The sequence below is a fragment of the Prionailurus viverrinus genome, chromosome B2, assembly GCF_022837055.1.
Source record: "Prionailurus viverrinus isolate Anna chromosome B2, UM_Priviv_1.0, whole genome shotgun sequence".
In the NCBI taxonomy this organism is placed as follows: Eukaryota; Metazoa; Chordata; class Mammalia; order Carnivora; family Felidae; genus Prionailurus; species Prionailurus viverrinus.
In genome coordinates this window covers 29,488,280-29,510,213 of record NC_062565.1, presented here as the reverse complement: position 1 = coordinate 29,510,213, position 21,934 = coordinate 29,488,280, and the positions used below count along the sequence as shown (strand labels likewise).

The window sequence follows — 21,934 nt, the reverse complement described above, 5'->3', positions numbered from 1 at the left end:
ATTCTCTGTATGACCTTGGGATGTGACTTTAGGCAATTTCTTAATTTCTAAATTTCCACCCAGTGCAGACAGCCTAATTCCTATGTGTGGGTATTCTATGCTCCTCCACCAGAGGGCGGCCTAGAGGCTCCTCCAAGGTGTTTCCCTCCAGAGTCGTCCTTGCTCTTTGCCTCTAACATCATCCACTCTTCAGGCCTCAGTCAGGCCCCACTAGTGCCCTCTTGGTCACCAAGGTGACCCCTCTAAGGTGATTCAGGAACTTGAGATGAGATGAGGCAGCTCTGGGGCCCTCAGGAAAATTCAGGCATAGGCTGCTTGGGCAAGTGGCCAAGCATATTCATTATTATTTATTGTCTCTCTCATTATGTGTTGAGTTCCTTCCATAAGCCAGGCAGTGCTCTAGGGCTATGAATACAGTGGTGAGTCAAATAGAGGAGGGCCCTGTCCTCATGGGGCTTACTTTCTAGTGGGGGGAGTGAGCAATACCCAAGATGTATACAGGACATGTCTAATAAGGTAACACGTGTGATAAGTGCTCTAAAGAAAATTAAGGCAGAGGAAGGAAATGGAGAGTGGTGGTCCATATGTGGACTTAGGATATGATTTTAAATAGAAAAGTCAGAAAGGGTCTCTGAGGAAACAGCAGGTGACAAGAAGTGAATAAAATGAGGGAGTGAGTCAGGCCATGGGAATACCCAGGAAGAAGAGGAAAAACCAGCTTAGTGCTGTGTGCCGAATATAGCATCAGGACTGCAGGTAAAGTCCCCAGCTACTGGGGGTAGGCATCGCCTTAACTCCCTGAACTTGTGTCTGTGGCCCCAAAGGACAAATGATCATTTCTGTCTCCTAGAGTCACTGGGAGAATCAAGGTCAATCCAGCATGTGTAGATGACTGTGGTGATCTGTTACACACTGCTGAAGAGTCAGTGTTCTTCCCTGGTTCTAGCCTGGGGTCCAGGAGAACGCAGCTGGACTAGGGATGCCAGCCTCTGCCATAGAATTCTGTCTTTTCTGGTCACCTTTGTGTGTACATGATGCATCAGGTGCCAGGGACACACTGGGGACAGGAGAAGCTTCCTGCCTGAGAGGAGCTCCCAGCCAGAGGGATTTAGGCCAGAGAAGATGGGCCCACCTGATACACCCTCAGCAGCTCTGAGAGCCACACCTGGCCTAGAAGTCCCTCCTGGCACGAGTCCTTCCAGCTGCTCCCGAAAGCTTCTTCAGATTGCACCCTGGCCCTCCTCTCACCCGCCCTCCCTGGTTCTGTCCTCTGGACTGGGGAGGGAGCCGGGTCTCTAATTCTGGGTGACCAATGACAATAAAAAGCATTAATAACCACAGTGGAAAGAATGACTGTTTTAAAGGTGAGCATAACGAGCAAACAATGAGAACTGGTGTCCCTAGCAGTCACTCCATAGAACAGAGAAGAAGACAAATATTATTGTTACTCTGAGAGCTAATCACAGCCTCTGTAGTCACCTCCTCACAAGACAAGAGGGGTGGTGGCTAAATCAGATGTGACCTAAACCTAGCGATGAGGTGTTGGGCCTGGGGAGCATGACCCACACTCAGCTGACTTCCTATGGCTTGCAGGCAGTGGGGAAGGGCAAGAAGGGGGAGCAGAGAGCGTGGTGGGCAGAGCTCCCACCTGCTGAATTCTTCCTCTTCAGGACTCACTGCCTGAGGATGTCCCTGGCTATGGCTCCAGTCCTCATTCCCATGTCCCAGCTGTGGTGCCCTGGGTCCCTTGGAAGGTACCAGAAGGGCTGCTAAGATGGTGAGGACAGATGGGAAGAGCACAAGTGGAGGCTCACCAGGCCAAATTCCAGGAGGTCTGTCCTACAGAAGAGATGGGTGGACTGGGAGCTGATGGAGAAGGAGGGAAGGCAGAGCTGGGTATAGACCACACCACTGGATATGTTTTGAGGGAGCAGAATATATCTTGATGGGGTATAGACTGCTCCTCAGAGCAGTGATCTTAGCTAAGGGCTGGGTGGGATTCCCAACAAGAATCACCTAAGGGATTTTTAAAGTACACAGCCCTGTCTTACTCCACTCCTGGCTTCAGATTAATGCCTTGTGCAGGGGGAAATCCCAAGACTTCCTCAGCGTGGCCACGTGAGCTCTGCTGTTTTTTAATGGAAGTGTGCTGCATCCCTCAGAGAAAAGAGATCATCCAGTGGAGAGAAGAGTGGCTCAGGGGAGACAGTCATCCATGAGGAATGAGGGTGGGACAGATAGGCCCACAAGAGAACACAGGTAAGTAGTTCTGTGTCAGAGCCAAGTCCATGTGTCTCCTGCTCCTTGCCTGGCTAGACCGAGTGCTCCTGGAGGCAAGGCCTTAGCCACTGTTGTTTATCACCTGGCACCTATACTGGGCTTTGCACGATGCGGTTGGGAGGGGTGGAGGGCACTGAAGCCAGATTGGAAGATGTATTTCAGAGTAAGGTAGAAAGGGAAGGATCACCACGTGCTTACCACAGGTAAGTGCTTGAAATTCAGCGAGCAGGCATATGCTCTGCCCATTTGTCCTGGAGTCCACAGTCCAGGGCCAATGGTTTCTGTTGCATTTTGAGGCTGTGTGGGGCTGCATAGGTAATGTGCCACAGACTCTATCTGAGGGCAATGGAATCCATGGAATGTGGATTCTGTGCTTGAACATCTACTGCAGGGAAGAAACTACAGAGGCAGGCAGAGAACAGAGACTACAACTGAATGAAGTTTAGGCAGTCATGGGCACACTGGGGCTGAAGAGGGCACAGACCAGGTCGGATCTCCCATGTACAAATTCATCCTTTCCTTCCTGGACCCATGACCTACGTCATGAGAGAGACCAGGGGGAGAGTATGAATGACACAGGGCACCCATCCCCACATCCCACTACAGGGAAACAACTCAGGGAGACCCTACTGGGAGTGGGCAGGGAGTGTCAGCTTGCCATCTGTTGGGGGGGGGGCGTGACTGCTGGAGAGAGGAGCCCACCACAGGCAGAGCAAGGGCAACAGAGGAAGAGAGAGGAGGAGAAGAAAGGGCCTATGGCTGGAGCAGAGCACAGAGGCTCAGAGAGGGAAGGAGCCCTCAGGGCCTGAGGTGCAGAGTGGCCTCTTCCCCTTTCCCCCCAACAAAACAAGCTCATCTTTTGGGCTTCTTCCCTTCCTGTGTTTTCACTCCCTTGTTCTTTCTCTCAAGCAGTAGCCCTAGGTCTGCCAGACACCCCTGCATGGAACGCTCGTTCTAGAACTTCAGTCCCATCTTTGAGGGCCATGGTAAAAAGCAGAGGAGAAAAGATTGAGTGGGAGGGACAGCATGTGCTATTGACTTTCTCACTTAGGACCTCTTAACTTTTGAGACTTTGATATCACACAAGGAATGTTGCATATACCCATACAGGGCTTAAGGAACCTCTGAAGTCTGTCCATGGACCACTGCCATTAATTTATGGCCTGGTGTCAGTTGAGTGATGGTACCCACATGGGCTCTGGAGTCCAATAGGCAGGTTTGCATCCTTTCCAAACTCTTTTTCTAGTTACCAGCTGGTTTGAACAACTAATTAATTAATTAATTAATTTTTATTTTTTAAGTTTGTTTATTTTGAGAGAGACAGAGAGACAGAGAGAGGGCATGAGCAGGGGAGGGGCAAAGAGAAAGGGAGAGAGAGAATCCCAAGCAGGCTCCGTGCTGTCAGCACAGAGCCCGATGAGGGGCTTGAATTCACCAACCATGAGATTGTGACCTGAGATGAAATCAAGAGTTGGACACTTAACTGACTGAGCCACTCAGGCGCCCCTTGAGCAACTAGTTTAAATTCAGTTTCCCCATCTGTGAAATGGGGGAGAAAGAACTCTTACTCTGCAGGGCTAGTGTAAGGATTAAGCACCAGCACATTCGTGGGGGACCTGGGACAGAGGAAATGGTTCTTCTCTACTCCCCAAGCCTCCTTTCTGACTATGCTGACCCCCCACTCAGAACCTTCAGTTCCCTGCATCCTCCTGCACATACCACATTCCTACCTTAGCCTGATGTTATAGATTGTCTCTGATGCTGGTCCAAACAGCCTTTCTGTTTTCTCCATCTCTTTCTTCCTCTGTTTATACTTCCCTAGCTACTTATTTGTTCTAAATATACTCTCAGCACCACCAGGGCCCTGAGTCTGAGCTGCCTGCTCCCTTCCCTGCTTATCTTCCCCAAAGCCCAGGGAATATCCTGCTGCCTCCTCAAAGCCAAGTGCCTGTCCCTTTTCTCCATGTCAGCATTCTTTCTAGGCTGTCCCCAGCTGGACTTCAGCTCCTCAAGGACAAGGGCAATTCATCTTCCTCCTTGTTGCAACTTCCAAAGCACAGTGTAGGACGAGCATGCTGAACCAGTGCCCAGTGCAGAATGCCCAGTGCCCAGTGCAGAATGCAACAGCAAAGAGAAGCCCAGGGCAGCCTAGAGTGGACACAACTTGCCTTCTTCATAAATGTGGGGCAAGAACTCCCAATCTCTTGTCCTTGGAAGGCACATGCTTTAAGTTTTATTTTCTCTGGTGTGTGGGGGGTTGCCCTAGACCACCAGTGCTGTCTCACCCAGTCCACCTGTTGGGCAGGACACTTGCTGCTGGGGAACACAGCAGACCCACCTGCCCCTCCAAGGGCATTGTCTAATTGGTGAGTGTCCCTCAAGGTGGCCCTGGGCTGGGCAGGCACTCAGCCAGTGTCCCTTCCCTGCCCTCCTCAGGCCCATTAGCTTCAGATTTTCACTGTCTGAGATGAGAGAAGGGTTAATAATGAGTCCCAGGGACATAGCATAGTAAAACAGCAGAGCAGATAGGATTCCAGTAAGAAAAGAGAGAGTGGAGAGGAGCTGGGAGGGCCCACAAGTGGGCAGATGTGGTGATGGGATTGGGTGGAAAGGGGTGGATACAGCAGACAGGGGGACAGTGAGAGGAGGGCTCTGAGGCTGAACACCAGGCTGTGTGGGTGGCTGGAGATCCAGACAGAGGCAGAGAGAGAGAGAGAGAGAGAGAGAGAGAGAGAGACTGTGCCTCCTCCAGCCCTGGCTCTCCTGGCGGAGGCTGACAGCATCCAGGAGGAATGAGAGGAAGAAAACAGGACAGACGTTGCCACCTCTGTTTGTTCTGAAAAAGAATATCCCACAGGCCTTGTAGTTCCTCCCCTCCTCCTCACCCACAAGGCTCCACACACCTCTTCTTTCGGGCACTCCCTCCCTGCTCCCGGCACCCCTCCCTCCTTCCCCTCCTCCTCAGGGAGATGGGCTCCAGTGGGGCCAGGAGTCCAGGGAGGGAACAGATGTGGCTGGGACAGACACACGCAGGTCACTGCTCTGTAGGGGCAGAGGGGCAAGGAGGCTGTAGGTCTCCTAAGGTCAGCCAGACTGGAGACTCCAAAGGGAGAGCCTGGGACTGTGCATCCTACTTGCTGTGTCCCAGTGTGGGACACAGACAGGACATTGCCGGGCTTCACGTGATAAGCCTGCACCAGGGGGGCTGCGCCCTTAGTCCCCTTTAATCTGTCTGATAATTTCCCATTTGATCCTCACAAACCCCCTGCAAGGTAGGATGACTTAAAATATCCCCATTTGACAGAGGAGGATGTTGAAGTTCAGAAAGGTTTGGACAGTTGCCTAAAGCCAGAAGTTAGCTGGGACTTGAACTCAGGTCATCCAGAGTCTAAAGCCAGTGTTTTGTTTTTTTTTTCCTCCCATTGCGTCAGCCCTCTTCAGGGGACACTGTACCATTATCTCCTCTTGCTGCGATAGCTCCAGGCCCCTCTTCCTTCCCACTCCTATCTTGAATGCTGACAAGGTCAAGGACTAGACTAGATGGTAGCCACTAACTGCACATGGCTATTTGCACTTAAATTAAAATTAAGTAAAATTAAAAATTCAGTTCCTTAGGTTGGTTATACTAGCCCCATTTTAATTAAAAAAAAATTTTTTTTTTCAACGTTTTTATTTATTTTTGGGACAGAGAGAGACAGAGCATGAACGGGGGAGGGGCAGAGAGAGAGGGAGACACAGAATCGGAAACAGGCTCCAGGCTCTGAGCCATCAGCCCAGAGCCTGACACGGGGCTCGAACTCCCGGACCGCGAGATCGTGACCTGGCTGAAGTCGGACGCTTAACCGACTGCGCCGCCCAGGCGCCTCAGCATTTTAATTTTTTTTAACATTTTATTCATTTTTGAGAGACAGAGAGAGACAGAGTGTGAGTCGGGGAGAGGCAGACACAGAATTTGAAGCAGGGTCCAGGCTCTGAACTATCAGCACAGAGCCCAACGTGGGGCTTGAACTCACAAACCATGAGATCATGACCTGAACTGAAGTTGGACGTTCAACCCACTGAACCACCCAGTCTCCCTATACTAACCCCATTTTAAATGTTTCATAGCCACATGTAGCTAGTGGCTACCGTACTTGGCAGGTACAGAACATTCCCATCACCAAAGAAAGTCCTATGGATAGCACTGTGCTGGAATTAAAGGCGGGGCAGGAAAGAGGGAATGGGAGAGGGCAGCCAAGGGCTTGGACATAGACTGCTTTTGTGAGGAGACTAGGGAAGTACGGAGATGAGAGTCTAGGTGAGGGGAGCAGGGTGGGGGAGGAGGAGAGGCACCTTGACCTGACTCCCAGGCCTCTCCCTCCGATACTGATACTCTGGGCAATACTAGTGAGCAATTAATTGGCTGGGGTGGGGCCAGGACCAAAGCAGGAGGGAGAGGAATGTGATGGAGGATGACCTGTCCCCCTTCTTGCTGAACTCAAGGCTCTGATCTGCCAGTCCTGCCTTTCATCCTTCAGGGATCCTGACATCTGCCTAGCCCTCCCTTATCCACCTCAGACAGGAGCTGGCTGTTTTCTGTTCACTCATCCAGGCCAGGGAGCCAGCTGATGGTCTGCAGGGCCACCACCTTCCCAATTAGTCTCATTAGCCTATGGCTCACCCACTGAAGTCAGGGTCACCAGCTGTGGGGGAGAGGCCATGAGTGGCCTGTGAGTAACTTCAGACCTAGCTATGACAGTGGTTCCCAGCCCAGGCCTCTCCTCAGGCTGAGGCCCTTGCAACCAGCACTCTTCGTACTATCCCAGGAGCACCCCCAGAAGGGAGAGATCAGAGAGCTGGTGCTTAGAGTGCAGATTCCTAGTTAAGAGGGAAAAGGCTCAATTCATTGATGGAACACGTAATAGGTGTGGCAGGCATGGAACTTGGACAATGACAACAAGGTGGGAAGGAGGGGGTACTGGGGATGCAGTGTGGAAAGTGGAGGCGGAGTGATGGATCCCAAGGAAAGGGACAGATTCAGAGGCTGTGGAGGGGAAACCAGGTGGGGTTAACCATGTGGTGGGGTGTGGGACCAGAGCAGGCACTCTGTTGTGGACAGGAAAGTAGAAAGGTCCATGTCTGTGCATGGAAGGAGTGGGACAGGCCAACACCAGGGCAGGCAGGAGAGCGAAGGAGCCAGGTGACTGGGTCCTGTAGTGAGAGTGGCCACCTGAGTGGGTAGAGCCCCCAGTTCCAGGTTAGGCAATGAGGAACATGGGTAGGCTGGTCAGGTGGCAGGAATCATTAAGGGCTCCGTGGCCACAGGTACCCCACACTGAAGCCACCTCTGCCGCTGAGTAGGCAGATGCCCCAACCGATTACTTCAGCTCCTCCCAACCACACCAAGTTGCCCCGGGCACCTGCCCCTCCACTTCCCCACCCCTACCCACAGTGACTCCTGCCCAGAGAATGTCCAGCCCTGGCATAAAGGCCCTGGGCTGTCCACGAGTTGCTGTCAGAAGGCTGCACAGTCCAAGATGGGCTCCTCGCGGGCACCCCAGATGGGGCGTGTGGGAGGGCAAGGAATGATGGCATTGCTGCTGGCTGGTCTCCTCCTGCCAGGTAGGAGGTTGGGGACCCTGGGAGTGAAGGAAAGCAGGGAGAGGTAGCAGAGGAAGGATGCAGACACCAGGTCAGAGGAGACTGGAGGGATCCAGTGGTGGGAGGTGGGAGGAAGCACCATCCAGGGAGAAACCGGGGGAAGACCTGGCAAGGGGGAAGGGCAGGGACTCTGGAATCTGATGCTTCAGTCTGGGGACTGCTCCTCACTGCTTTGTCACTCCAGGTAAGTTACGTAAATTTTCTGAGCCACAGTTTCTGAGACTCTAAAACAGGGTTAATGATAACACTTAGCTCTAGTTTCTCTGAGTCTCAAATTAAATAATGTATGTATGTAAGTGCTTTGGAAATTCTAGAGGGTTGGGTTGTATAAATGTTGGTCATTGTTGTTATTACTATTATCAATTATTAGAACACTAGAAGATGAAGACTGTATATTTAATAGTAATACTTGTTACCATTTATAGAATGCTCTTCATGTGCCAGACACTATTCCAACACTTTACATTAGCACTTTTATAAAAAAAGCTTATTTATTTATTTTGAGAGAGACAGAGAGAGACAGAAAGTGAACAAGGGAGGGGCAGAGAGAGAGAGGGAGTGAGAGCATCCCAAGCAGGCTCTTTGCTGACAGCGTGGGGCTTAGACTCACTAACCGTGAGATCGTGGCCTGAGTCAATATCAAGAGTTGGACACTTAACAGAATGAGCCACCCAGGCACCCCTACATTAGCACTTTTGATCGGAAGAACTGTATGAGAGATTTGTTATTCCCATTGTACCCCTGAAGACACTGAGGTTAGGCCAATTTAGGAGACTGGCTCAAGATCACAAATTAGAAAGCAGTAAAGCCAGGCTCCATCCAAACCGGGGTTTTGCTGTTGACCACCAGGTATTTGCAGTGACGCTGCCCATGGCCCCGTGGGTGGAAAGCAGACCATGTGGCTTGGTGGAGCAGAGAAGGAGAGCACGAATTCTCCATGATTAGTGCAGCTGAATGAGGGAGGCTGCAGGCAGAGTTGGGATTTGGTGTGGAGGGGGACACAGAGAACTTCTCTTTGAGGAGAGAATGGGGACATCACAGACTGAGGAGAAACTGGTTGTTGGTGGACAGATTTGACCTCTCCAAATGTATAAACTAAAGCTCAGAGAGGTTTAGTCACTCGCTAGTATGAAACTCTGCCCACACTGCTTGGGACCTTTAGGAGCTGAGTGGAGGAAGACTGGGGGTAAAGTGAGCCTGGGGTTAGAAACAAAGGGTTGGTTAAAGAAAGAAGTGGTTTCACATCTGTCAGGGATGTAAAGACAGGAGACTGGGGGGCAGGCAGGCATGGTGTGATAGCTGGGTGGAGAGAGAAGGAAGCTGATAATGGTCATGAGCCTGGGAGGAGGGTTCCATCTTCGTGTCCCTGGGCTGTGCCAGGACAGCAAGGGTGGCTCAGGGTGCGGTGTCCTGTCATGCTGTACCAGCAGGTTCTGAAGCAACAGTGAGTGCCCCCACATTCTGGCCCCCACCCAGATTTCCTGGCGTGGGCAATGTTGAGATGGGAACAGAACTCCAACCCTTTATCCAAGCCTGGACCCTCCCAAGGAGGCTGGTGACTGAATCTTAGTCCTCAAGTACCTTAGCCCTTACCTTAGTCCCTCTGCCACTGGCTTCCTCTTTTCTCAGTCTCGTTTGTTACTTTTCCTCTCCTTCCCAGTCCGTTGTTGTTTGTCTTGTCTTCTCTTTCCATTTGGTCCCTCAATCTTACCTGGGATTCTCTCCCTCAGGACTTATGCCCCATCTTGAGGAGTCTCTGTCACTCCCATGCTTTGTCTCTCTGGGGTCCTTCCTTTAGCTCCTGTTACTTCTCTGTTTCTCTTATCTTTCTTTAATACCTCCTGCTTTGGAGTCTCATTTTCTTTTTCTCTGGTAGATGTTTGGCTTCTGTCTCTGCCCCCTCCCAGAACACTGAAACTGCCCTACCTTTACAGACAACAGCCAGTTCTCTCTTCCTTTTCCACCCCAAGCTCTCCCTGGGCTCCTCTCAGAGAAGCCAGAGAAGATGACAGATGGGCTTGAAAGAAGTCAGAAGCAGATGACTCAGATGGGCTTGAAAGCTGAGGGGGCAAGCCAAGCCACTCTGGCCCTTACTAACCACTACTTCCTCCTCAGGGACCTTGGCTAAGAGCATCGGGACCTTCTCAGACCCCTGCAAGGACTTGCGTATCACCTCCCCCAATGACCCCTGTCTCATTGGGAAGAGTGGTTCCAGTAGCTTCAGTGGCCACAGTGGCTCCAGCAGCTCCAGCAGTTCCATTTCCGGTTCCAGTGGCTCCAGTGGCAGCTCTGGTGGTGGCCCCAGTGGTTCTGGTGTTTCCAGTGGTGGCTCCAGCGGATCCAGTGTCGCCCAGGGTGGTTCTTCAGGATCTTCGTTATTTAAGCCAGGAACAGGGTATTCCCAGATCAGCTACTCCTCAGGATCCAGCTCCTCCCAGTCGGGAAGCAGCTCCTCCCAATCAGGAAGCAGCAGCAGCTCCTCCCAGTCGGGAAGCGGCAGTTCCCAGCCAGGGTCTGGCTCAGCTCTACCAATCAGTGGTGATTCTTCCCGCTTACTAATAAGCTCTTCCCAGTCTGGAGAAGGCTCAAGCTCATCTGTTTCCCAAACTTCCTGGATATCCAGTAGCGGTGGCGAAAGAGTCAACTCTAACTTACGCCCTTGTAGTTCAGATGTCTCCGACTCTCCCTGCAGTGGGGGGCCCATCGTCTCACACTCAGGCTCCTACATCTCCAGCTCCCACTCCGTGTCAGGGGGTCAAAGGCCAGTGGTGGTGGTGGTGGAGCAGCATGGCTCTGGTGGCCCTGGATTGGCTCAAGGTTCCCCCTGTAGCAGTGGTGGCCTTCCAGGCAAGCCCTGCCCCCCTATCACCTCTGTAGACAAATCCTATGGCAGCTATGAGGTGGTGGGTGGCTCCTCTGACAGTTATCTGGTCCCAGGCATGACGTACAGTGGGGGCAAAATCTACCCTGTGGGCTACTTCACCAAAGATAATCCTGTCAAAGGCTCTCCAGGGGTCCCCTCCTTTGCAGCTGGGCCCCCCATCTCTGAGGGCAAATACTTCTCCAGCAATCCCATCATCCCCAGCCACAGCTCTTCTAGTTCCAACATCTACCCATCAGGAGCTTCCTCGGCTATTGTGTTCCAGCCAGTGGGCTCTGGTGGGGTTCAGCCTTGTGGTGTTGGCTCTAAGGGGCCCTGCTCCCTCTCCAGTTCTGGAGTCCACAGCAGTTCTAGCGTTTCCAGCAGTTCATCCTTCCATCCCTGTGGCGGTGTTTCACAGGGGCCCTGCTCCCCACCAGGCACTGGCTCCTTTAGTGGCAGCTCCAGCTCCCAATCCAGTGGCAAAATCATCCTTCATCCCTGTGGCAACAAGTCCAGCTCTTCTGGTCACCCTTGCATTTCTGTCTCCTCCTCAACATTGAGTGGGGGTCCCGATGGTTCTCCCCAACCTGATCCTTCAGCTGGTGCCAAGCCCTGTGGCTCCAGCAGCTCTGGAAAGATCCCCTGCCGATCCATCCGGGACATCCTGGCCCAAGTGAAGCCTCTGGGACCCCAGCTAGCTGACCCTGAAGTTTTCTTACCCCAAGGAGAGGTACTTGACAGTCCATAAGTCGTCCTTTGCATATGTGCATGTGTGGGCATACATGTATATACACAAACACCATCTCTCAGTTGGGAGAAGTCCAGGGGCCCAGGCATTGGGTTAGCTCAGTTTCCCTCCTCCTTCCCAAAGAGCTGTTCTATTTCCTCCATTGCTCCAATATGATAGAGGCCCCTTATCACCTCTTTTTTCTTTATCTTCCCAAATTGTAGACTCCAAATCCATTTCCTCATTCTCTCCTACTGTTTAGATTCCCTTTACTATAGTGCCCTCCCTGCCAGATAACCACTCCCTAAAATTTCCTCTGTCATTTCTTTCAGATAATACAATCCATTAGCTAATCCTACCATTCAGATTTTTGCCTGGGAAACCCCTGAAATGTCTCAGAGTAACTCTGGTTCCTGAATAAGTCATGCCCACTCTCCTTATTTGCCAAATAAAGCATAGTAAGTACAAACTGTTACCTGAAAGCAATGACCACTTTTCACTGACCTCCCTTTGCCATCTGGTCAACCAACATGCCATGTCATGGGGTTCTCACACTCCCAATTCCACTGTCACCCTCCGCTATAGAGCTCATCACACCTTCTGTGAGTTCCCAATGCTCCTTGACTCTCTAGATCTCCGTCTTAGACCCCCTTCCTGCCTGTAATTTCCCTCAATGCTCAGATGCTTCCCTATGTGAGGGAGACACAAGGACATGCTTGGAGACTGAAGTAGGCTTCCTGCTCTCTCTGGACCCTGGACAGATGGCTCAATAAACTGTGTGAACTAGATGCAGACTTTTGACTTCTTGGAGTCCTTTAGGCCCTCATAGGGCCTGAGGAATGCACTCCTATGCTTCTAGAGATCCCCGTGTCCCCCATTTTCACTCATAAGTTAGACCAGTATTTCTCTTATACTTTATAGCTCCTCCCACAAAGGAGGAAAACAATAAATATTTGTTGAACTGAAAGCAGAGGGTGGTCTCCAAAGTCCTTCCTCCCTTTTCTTTCCTCTCTCACTGCTCCAGGAAATCCATTCTCTTTCCACTCCCCATTCACCCTGGGGTCTTCCCCTCTCCCTATATGGGGCCCTAATTATTCTCCATCCCCCCTCCATGTAGACTCCTTCTTTCCACCATTATTTTGCCTCACTTACTAGATGCCATCCTCTCTGGGAGTCTGAGCATTGGTTTCCGGGTTTCTGGGGGCACTTGGGACCTTGGGAAGGCTGGAATACAACAACAAGACCAGATTCCTGGTGACTGAGTGTGAGCCCAGGTGGGCGTTATTCTGGGAGCTGGAGGTGGAGAGAGTAAAAGAAGACAGAGAGGAGGGGAGCATGACAGGGAGTACAGCCAAGCATGATGACTCACTAGCCTACATAAAAATGCCCCAGCCCATGGTAGAACAGAGTCAAGTGTCCTCTCCACCTCCACACTCTTGCTGCCTCTGCTGCAGTTCTAGAGTAAGACCTATGGGAGGTGAGAAGGCAGAGAACTATAGTGGAAAATGGAAGTGGCCTCTTTGGGAGAAAAGAGAGAAAGCAGAGGGTGGTGAGGGCCAGACAACTGTGTTTTGGAGACTGGAGCAGCAGGTGAGGGTTGGGGGGGGGGAAGAGGGAGGAGGCTGAGGCCAAGGAAGTTCTTATAACCCAAGGAGGGGAGAGTAGGCTATGCTTGTCCCTTTAGGAAGGGCCTCACCACAAAGCACAAGCCACCTCTTGGAACCTCTGACTACAAAGGAATTTTTCCCAACCCTAGGATCTAATTCATTCCCTCCTATTGGATAGTGTTAGCTGGTCCCAAATTTAGGACTATTATTGAAATTCCAAGTCCCAGTCAGCAGAAATGTGTTGCGTTGATTAGAAATGACCTGGGGCAGCTGAGCCACCTGCAGGGTTGGCTGAAGACAGAGAAGGGCTGCAGAATAGTCCTGTTTCTTTCATCACTGGTGAGTCACACTTGGCCTGGCATCTAGCCCTGGACTGCAGCCAATGAAAGGCATCAAGGCCCTTAGAGGCTCCATGCACCACAATTGAAGGATGGGTACAGACTCTGATGTGAGGATTCCTCTAGTCTCTGGTGTGGTCAAGGTCAAGGGCTTTTGCAAATCTGCTGGATGTCACTCAAAAAGGACACTGCCCCCCACTGGCCAGTTCTGAGGAGGAGTTCCCATTCATCAGGGGCGGGGGATGAGGATGGAAAAGGAAAATCTAACAGCTTATTTTAGACTTCATGTAACCAGGGAAGTCTAGTCTAGGTGCTCCTGGAAGCAACAGAGAAAATGAAGGCATTTAAACACTTTTTATTGTAAAATTTTCAACATATTTAAGAGTAGACAAAAGAATTAATGAAACCCTATGCTTGTCCCACCCAGCTTCAGTTATCAATTCATGGCCATTTGACAACATTTAAACATCCTCCTGTACTGTTAGTTGGGAATATCTACTCCCTTTCAGTATTTCTTATATTCTGTGGACCCATTTGACCATCTGTGGTAGGCAGAATGGTGTCCTTCCCAGCACCACCAAAGATACCCACATCATCTCCAGAACCTGTGAGTATATATGTTAGGTTACATAGTGAAGGGAAATTAAGGTTGCAGACATAATTAAGGTTTTTAGCTGACCTTAGAGAGATTATCCTGGATTATTTGGGTGGGTCAATGTGGGTCAATAAGCGTCCTTAAATGTGGAAGGGGGAAGAAGAAAAGGTCAGAGTGATGCAATGTAAGAAGATCCTGTTGTTTTTGGCTTTGAACATGGAGGAAGGGGACCATAATCCAAGGAATGCAGGTGGCCTCTAGAAGCTGGAAAATGCAAAGAAATGGATTCTCCCCTAGAGCCTCTAGAAAGGAACACAGCCCTGGTGACTCCTTGATTTTAACCCAGTGTGAACTATGTCAGCCTTCTGATTTTCAAAATTGTAAGATAATAAATTTGTATTGTTGTAAAGCCGTTAAGTTTGTGGTTGTTACAGGAGTGGTAGGAAATTAATATACCATCATCTCTCTTTTTAAAAATTTATTTATTTTATATTATTTTATTTTGTTATTTTTTTAATGTTTATTTATTTTTAAAATTAATTTATTTTTTATGTTTATTTATTTTTTGAGAGATGGAGCCCAAGCAAGCAGGGGAGGGGCAGAGAGAGAGGGAGACACAGAATCTGAAGCAAGCTCCAGGCTCTGAGCTGTCAGCATGGAGCTCGATGTGGGGCTCAAACCCATGATCTGTGAGATCATGACCTGAGCCAAAGTTGGACACTTAACCGACTGAGACACCCAGGTGCCCCCATTCATTTTATTTTTGAGAGAGATCACAGGCAGCAGAGGGGCAGAGAGAGAGAGGGACAGAGGATCTGAAGTGGGCTGGGTGCTGACAGCAGAGAGCCCAATGTGGGGCTCAAACTCACGAATGGTGAGATCGTGACCTGAGTCAAAGTTGGACCCTCAAAAGCTTAACCGACTGAGCCATTCAGGTGCTCCCAATACACCATCATCTCTTAAGGATGGAAACCGGATCTATTTCCTTAGATACAAGGTGTCATCTAGGAGTAGCCTCTCTGATGGGGGGCATTTCTGCACTGCACAACTCCTGTTGGTTGGGGTCAAGGTAAAGGAGCTATAGGGATGCATGAGAAAGGGGTGCTGGAAGAGAATGATCTGGATCCCAAAGAGAAAGTGAAGAGAATCAAGTGTTTCTATTACTGAGAAGGCAATGAAGATACTGCGACCCCAATGGCAAAGATCCTCCTATGCTTGGTGTAGGAAGCCAGGGCAGGGTAGGACTGGCAATCAGTGATAAGCTGTGAACCAGGACACTTGGGTCAGGAAGGGGTGGGGAACTTGAGGAAAGGATCTGGGAGTGGAAACACCCAGCTTCCCTGGGACATTCAAGTGGCACCTGTTGCCACAGACTGCATTAGGAATGAGAGTGGAATGTGAAGACTTATTATTTGCACAACCACTGGCTCAGCTTGTTTCTGCCCCACTGAGAGCATAAAGGGCTGGTTGTCTTGGTGCAGAGGGAAATGTTAGAGCTGAACAAGATGCAGGGCTGCATGGTGGGGAGCAGGGCTCTTCTGGGCCTCCTTCTTCTGATCTGTCTTCATTTCCCAGGTATGGAGGCTGTGCCCAACCCTTGCACCAGAGAAGACTGGGGACCCCAGCAGAGCTGGAATTGAGGGAAGGGGTAAAGGCAGGAGGGTCCCTTGGGTCCCTGGGGAAAATGAAGGGGCTTGGAGCAAAGAGAACCAGGGAATTATGGAAGGCATTGGAACCAAACATCCAGTCCATTGGCTGTCTCCTCTTCCCTTTTCCTCAGGCTTCTTTGCCTGAAGCATTGGTGCAGTGGAGAAGAAAGTTCTCCAAGACTTGGGAACCAGCTTACCTCTGCTTGAGCAACCTTCCTTGACCAGCCACTCCAACTCTGAACTTCCTCAGCCAAAGCCAGACCCTGGGCTAAATGATTTAACAAGTGTTCCTCTGAAGCCCAATGCTTCTCCATCAGATGGCTCCCAACCTGAAAGAGGTTCTGGGGTTCAGAGGTGGCCCCCAACTGAGGAGCTGCCCTCCATGGATCCCTGGCCCTCTGAGGATCGTTGGCAGATGAGGGCTGCTGCCACTGAGGATTACGTGGGGGAAGTGCTGCCTGAAAAACTGTCTTTCCTTCCTGGTGCTGTTGCCCTCCCTCTGGGCAGAAGTCTTTTGCCTGCAGGGTCCTCTGCACGCTCCACAGGCCCAGTACCTGAGGCTCTACACCTCCACCAGGACTCTAAGTCTAGATGGCCACTCCATTCTAATGTGCTGGGAGCCCAGAGAGAAATCCTTGCCCAATGCCCACCTTCTCTTATTAACAGGATTCAACAGCCACTGCTGCCTGGGCATCCCTGGGGAACCCTAAATCCAGGTGTGTCCTGGGGAGGTGGAGGTCCTGGAACTGGATGGGGAACAAGGCCCATGCCACACCTTGTAGGAATCTGGGGTATCAATAGTCAATACCCAAGTACTAGCTGGGGGAATCTTAACCGGTATCCAGGTACTAGCTGGGGAAATCTTAACTGGTATCCAGGAGGCAGCTGGGGGAATATTCATCTACGCCCAGTTATTAATAATCAGTTTCCTCCCAGAGTTCTCCATCCTACTGGCTTTTCTTGGAACATCCCAGCTGGCTTCCCCAGTCCTCAAAACCCTGGGTCACAGTGGGGTTAAGAGAAAATCCTAAGTTGGAAATCAGAGAATGGAGTCCTGCTCCCTCCCCTTGCAGTATGAGCTAAATCAAGATTCAACCAGTGTGTTTTCTAGCACCATCTCAACTTTTCACTGCCTCCCCTGTTCCCCAAATGCTGATCTCCAATAAAACACAAGCAATTACTAAATTTGCTCATTCACTGTGTCTTTGTTTCTGGGTGCAAAGTAAAGTGAGTTTTGTCCATTCCCACTTTCTAGCCATGCCCATGTCTCTCTAGGATCTGCAGACACTCTCTTGCTGTCCCCTATTCTTTGCAAAAGATCAAAGTCTGGATGTTTGAGGGTGGAGCTTCATGGTCTCACCCTGGTGAGGTGAGAGAGCTGGTTCCAGAATTGTCCTGAAATCTGAAGAGGGGAGAAGGGGCAGCAGGACTAATTGAGATGGCACCTGTGACAGGAGGGAAGGGTGAGGTCCAAGAAGTTAGTACTACAGCCAAGTGGGAAATGAATACCCTTTGATTCAGAGAATAAGAGTCAGAGAAATTCATTTTTTGTCTCTGCTTATCTATTCTTCCCCAGAAACACAAGCTTCTTGGAAACAGAGGATGCATTGATGTCTTCCCTTACATGCATCACTTGGCACATTGTGCCCTAGAGAACCAAGACTTTGAACATTTGCTGAATGAAAAGTACACCTCAATAAAGGAAGAAAGTAAAGGGAGAAGGGAAAGGGAAAGAAAAACCTTGGAGTCAACAATCCTACTTGCAGCTGTGTTTGCAGCTTTTATTCCCAGTTGATAACACAGTCTCTTCTGGTCACACAGTTTTCTCTCTGCCTGCCCATTGGTTTCCCTGGAGCTCAGCACCCTGTACAGGAGTTGGAGTGAGGCAGGGAGGGGCAAGAAGTGCAGATGGAGGTTAGCAGGAGCTGGCTAGGTGTGATGGGGTTTCCAGAAGGGCACACTCCTGGTGGCCATGCCATGTCTTTCCCTGTGCCATGCATGTACTTCACCAGAGTGATCCAGGCAGATAGTGTGGGGATCACCCCAGGTCCCAGAATTGGTTAGGCTGTGGGTAGGAAGTAGGAGAAGAACAAACACCAGAATTGGAGAGATGGGGAGATGTGTGCCTGACTGTGAGATGGGTGTTCTTAGAGAGAGTTCTCGGATCCCAGTGTCTGCCACAATACTCCATCTTGTTCCAAGAACTCCTTCTCAGGGCACCTTCCATTACCAACCATACTCCCTTTTGTATCACTTAAACCTTGCTCCCCCAATTCTTTCCCACCTTGGACTCTTGGTTTCTTCCTGTTCTGGGGCAGGTGGTTCTGTTTTCAGCATCTCTCTCTCTCCCACAAGGCCAAGCTCATTCTCTCAGGCTTGGGGTCTCAGTTCTCTCTGTCCTTCTTTCTGGTTAATGATCTGCACTTTTAAATTCCAAGTCAGAGGGGTGGCTGGCTGTCTCAATTGGTGGAGGATGCAACTCTTGATTTTGGGGTTGTGAGTTCAAGCTCCACATTGGATGTAAAGATTACTTTAAAAAACCAAATTCCAAGTCAGCACCCCCCTCTTCTGGTCCCCATACTTCCTAGAGTGTAGGCACCATGTGTCTATTTTGTTCACTTCTACACCCGTAGCACCACAGAGTCTGGACCAAGGGCCGATCAGTGTATTCCTCCCCACCCCGACTGCCCATTTTGTCTCTTCTTATACCTTATCCTGAGCTACAGAGCTGCACACCAAGTCTAATCTGTCCTCCTGTCTGGCCTTCCCAGAGCCTCACTGACATTTCCTTACAAACCCCACGTAGCACTTCTCAGCTCATAAAATGCTCTGTACACTCCATCATTTAACCCTCATTACTCTCTGTGAGGAAGGTATTACAAGATGAAGAAACTGAGGCCCAGAGAGCTTAAGCAATTTATACACGTTTACATAGCTAACAAGTGACGTAGTCAGTGACTCAAACCAAATTTTTAACATGATCTGTCCAAGGAGTGTTCAAGTACAATATGCAATTAACAAAAACCCATGTAACTTTTATTGAGTACTTACTATGTGTCAGACACTGGATAGGGTGCTCTCACACACACCCTTCCAGCTAATCCGCACAGTTCCATCAGGTAAACACTGCTGGGCCCACTGTACAAGTGGAGATACCAAGACCCAGAGAGGGAAGAGAACCAAGGCTTGCACAGAGGTAACATTGAGCCAAGGGAGTGGTACTTGCTGCTGTTGGAGGGTCCTGGGTAGCTGTGGCCAGCCCTGCCAGAGTGGTCTTTGCCTTAAGGTCAGTTGTTGCTTAAAAAACAAAAACTAAAAACTGAACAGGGATAGGTCAGTAATTGCTGACGTGATAAAGGTCCCAAGGTTTTCAGTGGGAGTTGCTGCTAGTGCACTGATTTTTCCGTGTTTATTAGTAGTTCATTGTTGGAAGTGGCAGCTGGAGCAGCAGGAGTCATTTCTCTTCTAGAAGGGAAGGTGCTGAGGTATGAAGAGCACTCATCTAGAAGTCAGAAGACCGAGATTTCCTTCTGTGTGTTCACCTAGCCTTCTCTGCCATGTCAATGTGAGGTAGTCACTTACCTCTGTGGACCTTAGTTCTCTCATCTGTAAAGGGCAATGAAAGCAGATATCCTGTCTGTCTCATAGAGTTGTCATGGAGTTTAATTAAGATCATGACAAAGTGCATTGGAGACTGAAAACTCCAAGCACAGCAAGGGATTGATTATAACACAGTACTTGGTCCCACTGAGGCAGTCCCAGTGGGACCATGCAGAAGGATAGTTCTGACCCCACTGTAGGAGGCTTGTCTGGTGAAGTGGCCATAGCTGACTTTACAGTTGATTGTTGAGGCTGGTGTGATGGTTCCCAATGGGAGTTACACTTAGAATTTTCCAAGATCCAGGAAGGAGAGTTGGCTTCTCATTTAAGCACCTCATTCCCCAGAGAAACTGTATTCAGTCGGATGTCCTTTTTTTTTTTAAGATTTTATTTTTATTTTTATTTTTATTTATTTATTTTTTTAATTTTTTTTAACGTTTATTTATTTTTGAGACAGAGAGAGACAGAGCATGAACGGGGTGGGTCAGAGAGAGAGGGAGACACAGAATCCGAAACAGGCTCCAGGCTCGGAGCTGTCAGCCCAGAGCCCGATGCGGGGCTCGAACTCACTGGCTGCAAGATCGTGACCTGAGCTGAAGTGGGACGCCCAGCCCACTGAGCCACCCAGGCGCCCCTAAGATTTTATTTTTAAATTACCTCTACACCTCAACATTGGGCTCAACCTCACAACTCCTAGATCAAGAGTCTCATGCCCTACTGACTGAGCCAGCCAAGAGCCCCCAGATGTTCCTTGCTTACACACATACTCTTGGCTAATAGTAATAGCTCCTTTATCATATATTTATCACATACAAAATGTGTTACAGGGTTATTTCCATTCCAACAATTCTAGGATGTAGATAAATAAGTAAATAAAAAAATAAAATTTTATTGTTTCTGTCTTATAGGTGAAGAACCTGAGGCTCACAGGTCACACGGCCAGTAAGAGGTGGATCTTGGTTATGGTGCCATTTAGAAACTGCAAACATGGGTGGGCAGACTGCACAGACCAGGTCAAAGCAAAGCTTTCCAGCCCACACAGCTTCATGGCCACCTTCAGTTCTTTCTCCAACAAATCCACTCTCACCCATCTTTTCATGTCACCTGAAGGCCAGCAATCAGGGTTGGGTTTTCTTTCTCTAAGACCAAATGCTTACCTCTTGTGTTCCTCTTATTGGAAAGACATCCCTTATTGTCTTCTTCCTATCTCTTCCTAGGTCAACATTTTCTTTTTGCTGTCAGAAAACTGGTGAACATACCCTGGAGACACCTTTACTAACCCATACTGCTGCGTGTGAGAGTAAGCACACAAGCCCTCAGGAATATTGATCACACATCAGGGTTTCCACATAAAGAGCAGCCTGGTCATGGATGCCTCTACGGTCCAGGGAAGTAGGAGCAGAGTACGCACTTCAGGTCTCAGAGAAGTGCTTGTGACCAGCGTAGGAATGGCCACTTTCATGCTTTCAGTAGCAATGGCTCTTCTACAGGTTGTTTAGGCCCCGTGTAGACAGAGATCAAGGGGGTGGATACGGTTTAACCCAATCTGGTAGTTAAGCTGGTGCTATAGGTATTATTTGTTCTAAAGGAGCAGACTAGACTGGTATGAAAAGATTTCTGATCCTAGATGGTGCCCACCTTGGCAAGCCCTACTGTGGAAATGTGGGAGAAACAAATTGTGAAATAGTTTTAAGGCCATTTAGTCCTTCTTGGCCTCAGCATGGCGGTCATAACCAATGGAGTGGAAGCTGTCCCTCCATCTCCTTTTCTGTGCTCAAACTGCCCCTGGCTACCCAGGGCCACCCATCAGTATTCCTCTCTGGCTGGGTCTGACTGTCCATCCCATGTGAGGCACTTTCCCTGTTGCCTTAACCCATCAAAACCCACTGCTCCTATACTCGTTGCTTTGGGGGCTTTCTGTTCACTGTGACACTGTAATATGCTGAATTCAGAAGAATTAACCATGTTAGTGATCAACAGGGGCAAAGGTGATGAATCTAGAAAAACAGTCTATGTTAGTGGACCTTTAGCTGTGTGTCTCCCAGCCTGCAAACTCAGGATCCCTCTCCTCCTGCCATTGTCTAAAGGACTTCGAGGCACTTTAATGTAAAATTTGTTACCCTTATGAATTTATTAAACAATTAACGGCATTAAATAACATTGCTCAGTTTATGTACTACTTACACAACTCCTACATAAAAACTTACTCATTTAATAAACCAAATTTATGCAAACATTAAATACTGGTTCACATTTACACTAACTCATGCATTTAATGAAAATTTCAAGTCTGATATGTAAGATGCTCTTAAATGTCTTAAACCCCCAATGAAACAAACAAATGCAAAAGTTATAAAGTTGATAACACTGATAACTTCACTTCTACTAAAAATCAGAAAGCTAGGGGTGCCTGAGTGGCTCAATTGGTTGAACATCTGACTCAGGTCATGATCTCATGGTCTATGGCTTCAAGCCCCACATTGGGATCTGCACTGAAAGTGAGGGACCTGCTTGGGATCCTCTCTCTCCCTCTCTCTCTGCCCCTCCCCCACTTGCACTCTGTCTCTCTGTGTCTCAAAAATAAATAAACATTAAACATTTTTAAAAAGGGGCGCCTGGGTGGCGCAGTCGGTTA

The 21,934-nt window shown here is 49.4% G+C and overlaps 2 protein-coding genes across 2 annotated transcripts; both read left to right on the top strand.

Moving 5' to 3' along the window:
- Window positions 1–7,796: 7,796 nt before the first annotated feature.
- CDSN (corneodesmosin) lies at window positions 7,797–11,531 on the top strand. Its single transcript, XM_047860098.1, has 2 exons — window positions 7,797–7,881; window positions 10,036–11,531. Exons 1-2 carry the CDS (start codon window positions 7,797–7,799, stop codon window positions 11,529–11,531), a joined length of 1,581 nt encoding a protein of 526 aa, XP_047716054.1.
- A 4,024-nt stretch (window positions 11,532–15,555) lies between these two features.
- CB2H6orf15 (chromosome B2 C6orf15 homolog) lies at window positions 15,556–16,717 on the top strand. Its single transcript, XM_047860099.1, is given in 2 exon segments — window positions 15,556–15,625; window positions 15,831–16,717. Coding segments are annotated over 2 exon segments (957 nt in total).
- The last annotated feature ends 5,217 nt before the right edge of the window (window positions 16,718–21,934 follow it).

Coding starts and splice junctions, on each gene's coding strand:
- CDSN (XM_047860098.1), top strand. CDS start 7,797: ATGGGCTCCTCGCGGGCACCCCAGATGGGGCGTGTGGGAGGGCAAGGA. Junction 7,882..10,035: donor GGCTGGTCTCCTCCTGCCAG/GTAGGAGGTTGG, acceptor CTTCCTCCTCAG/GGACCTTGGCTAAGAGCATC.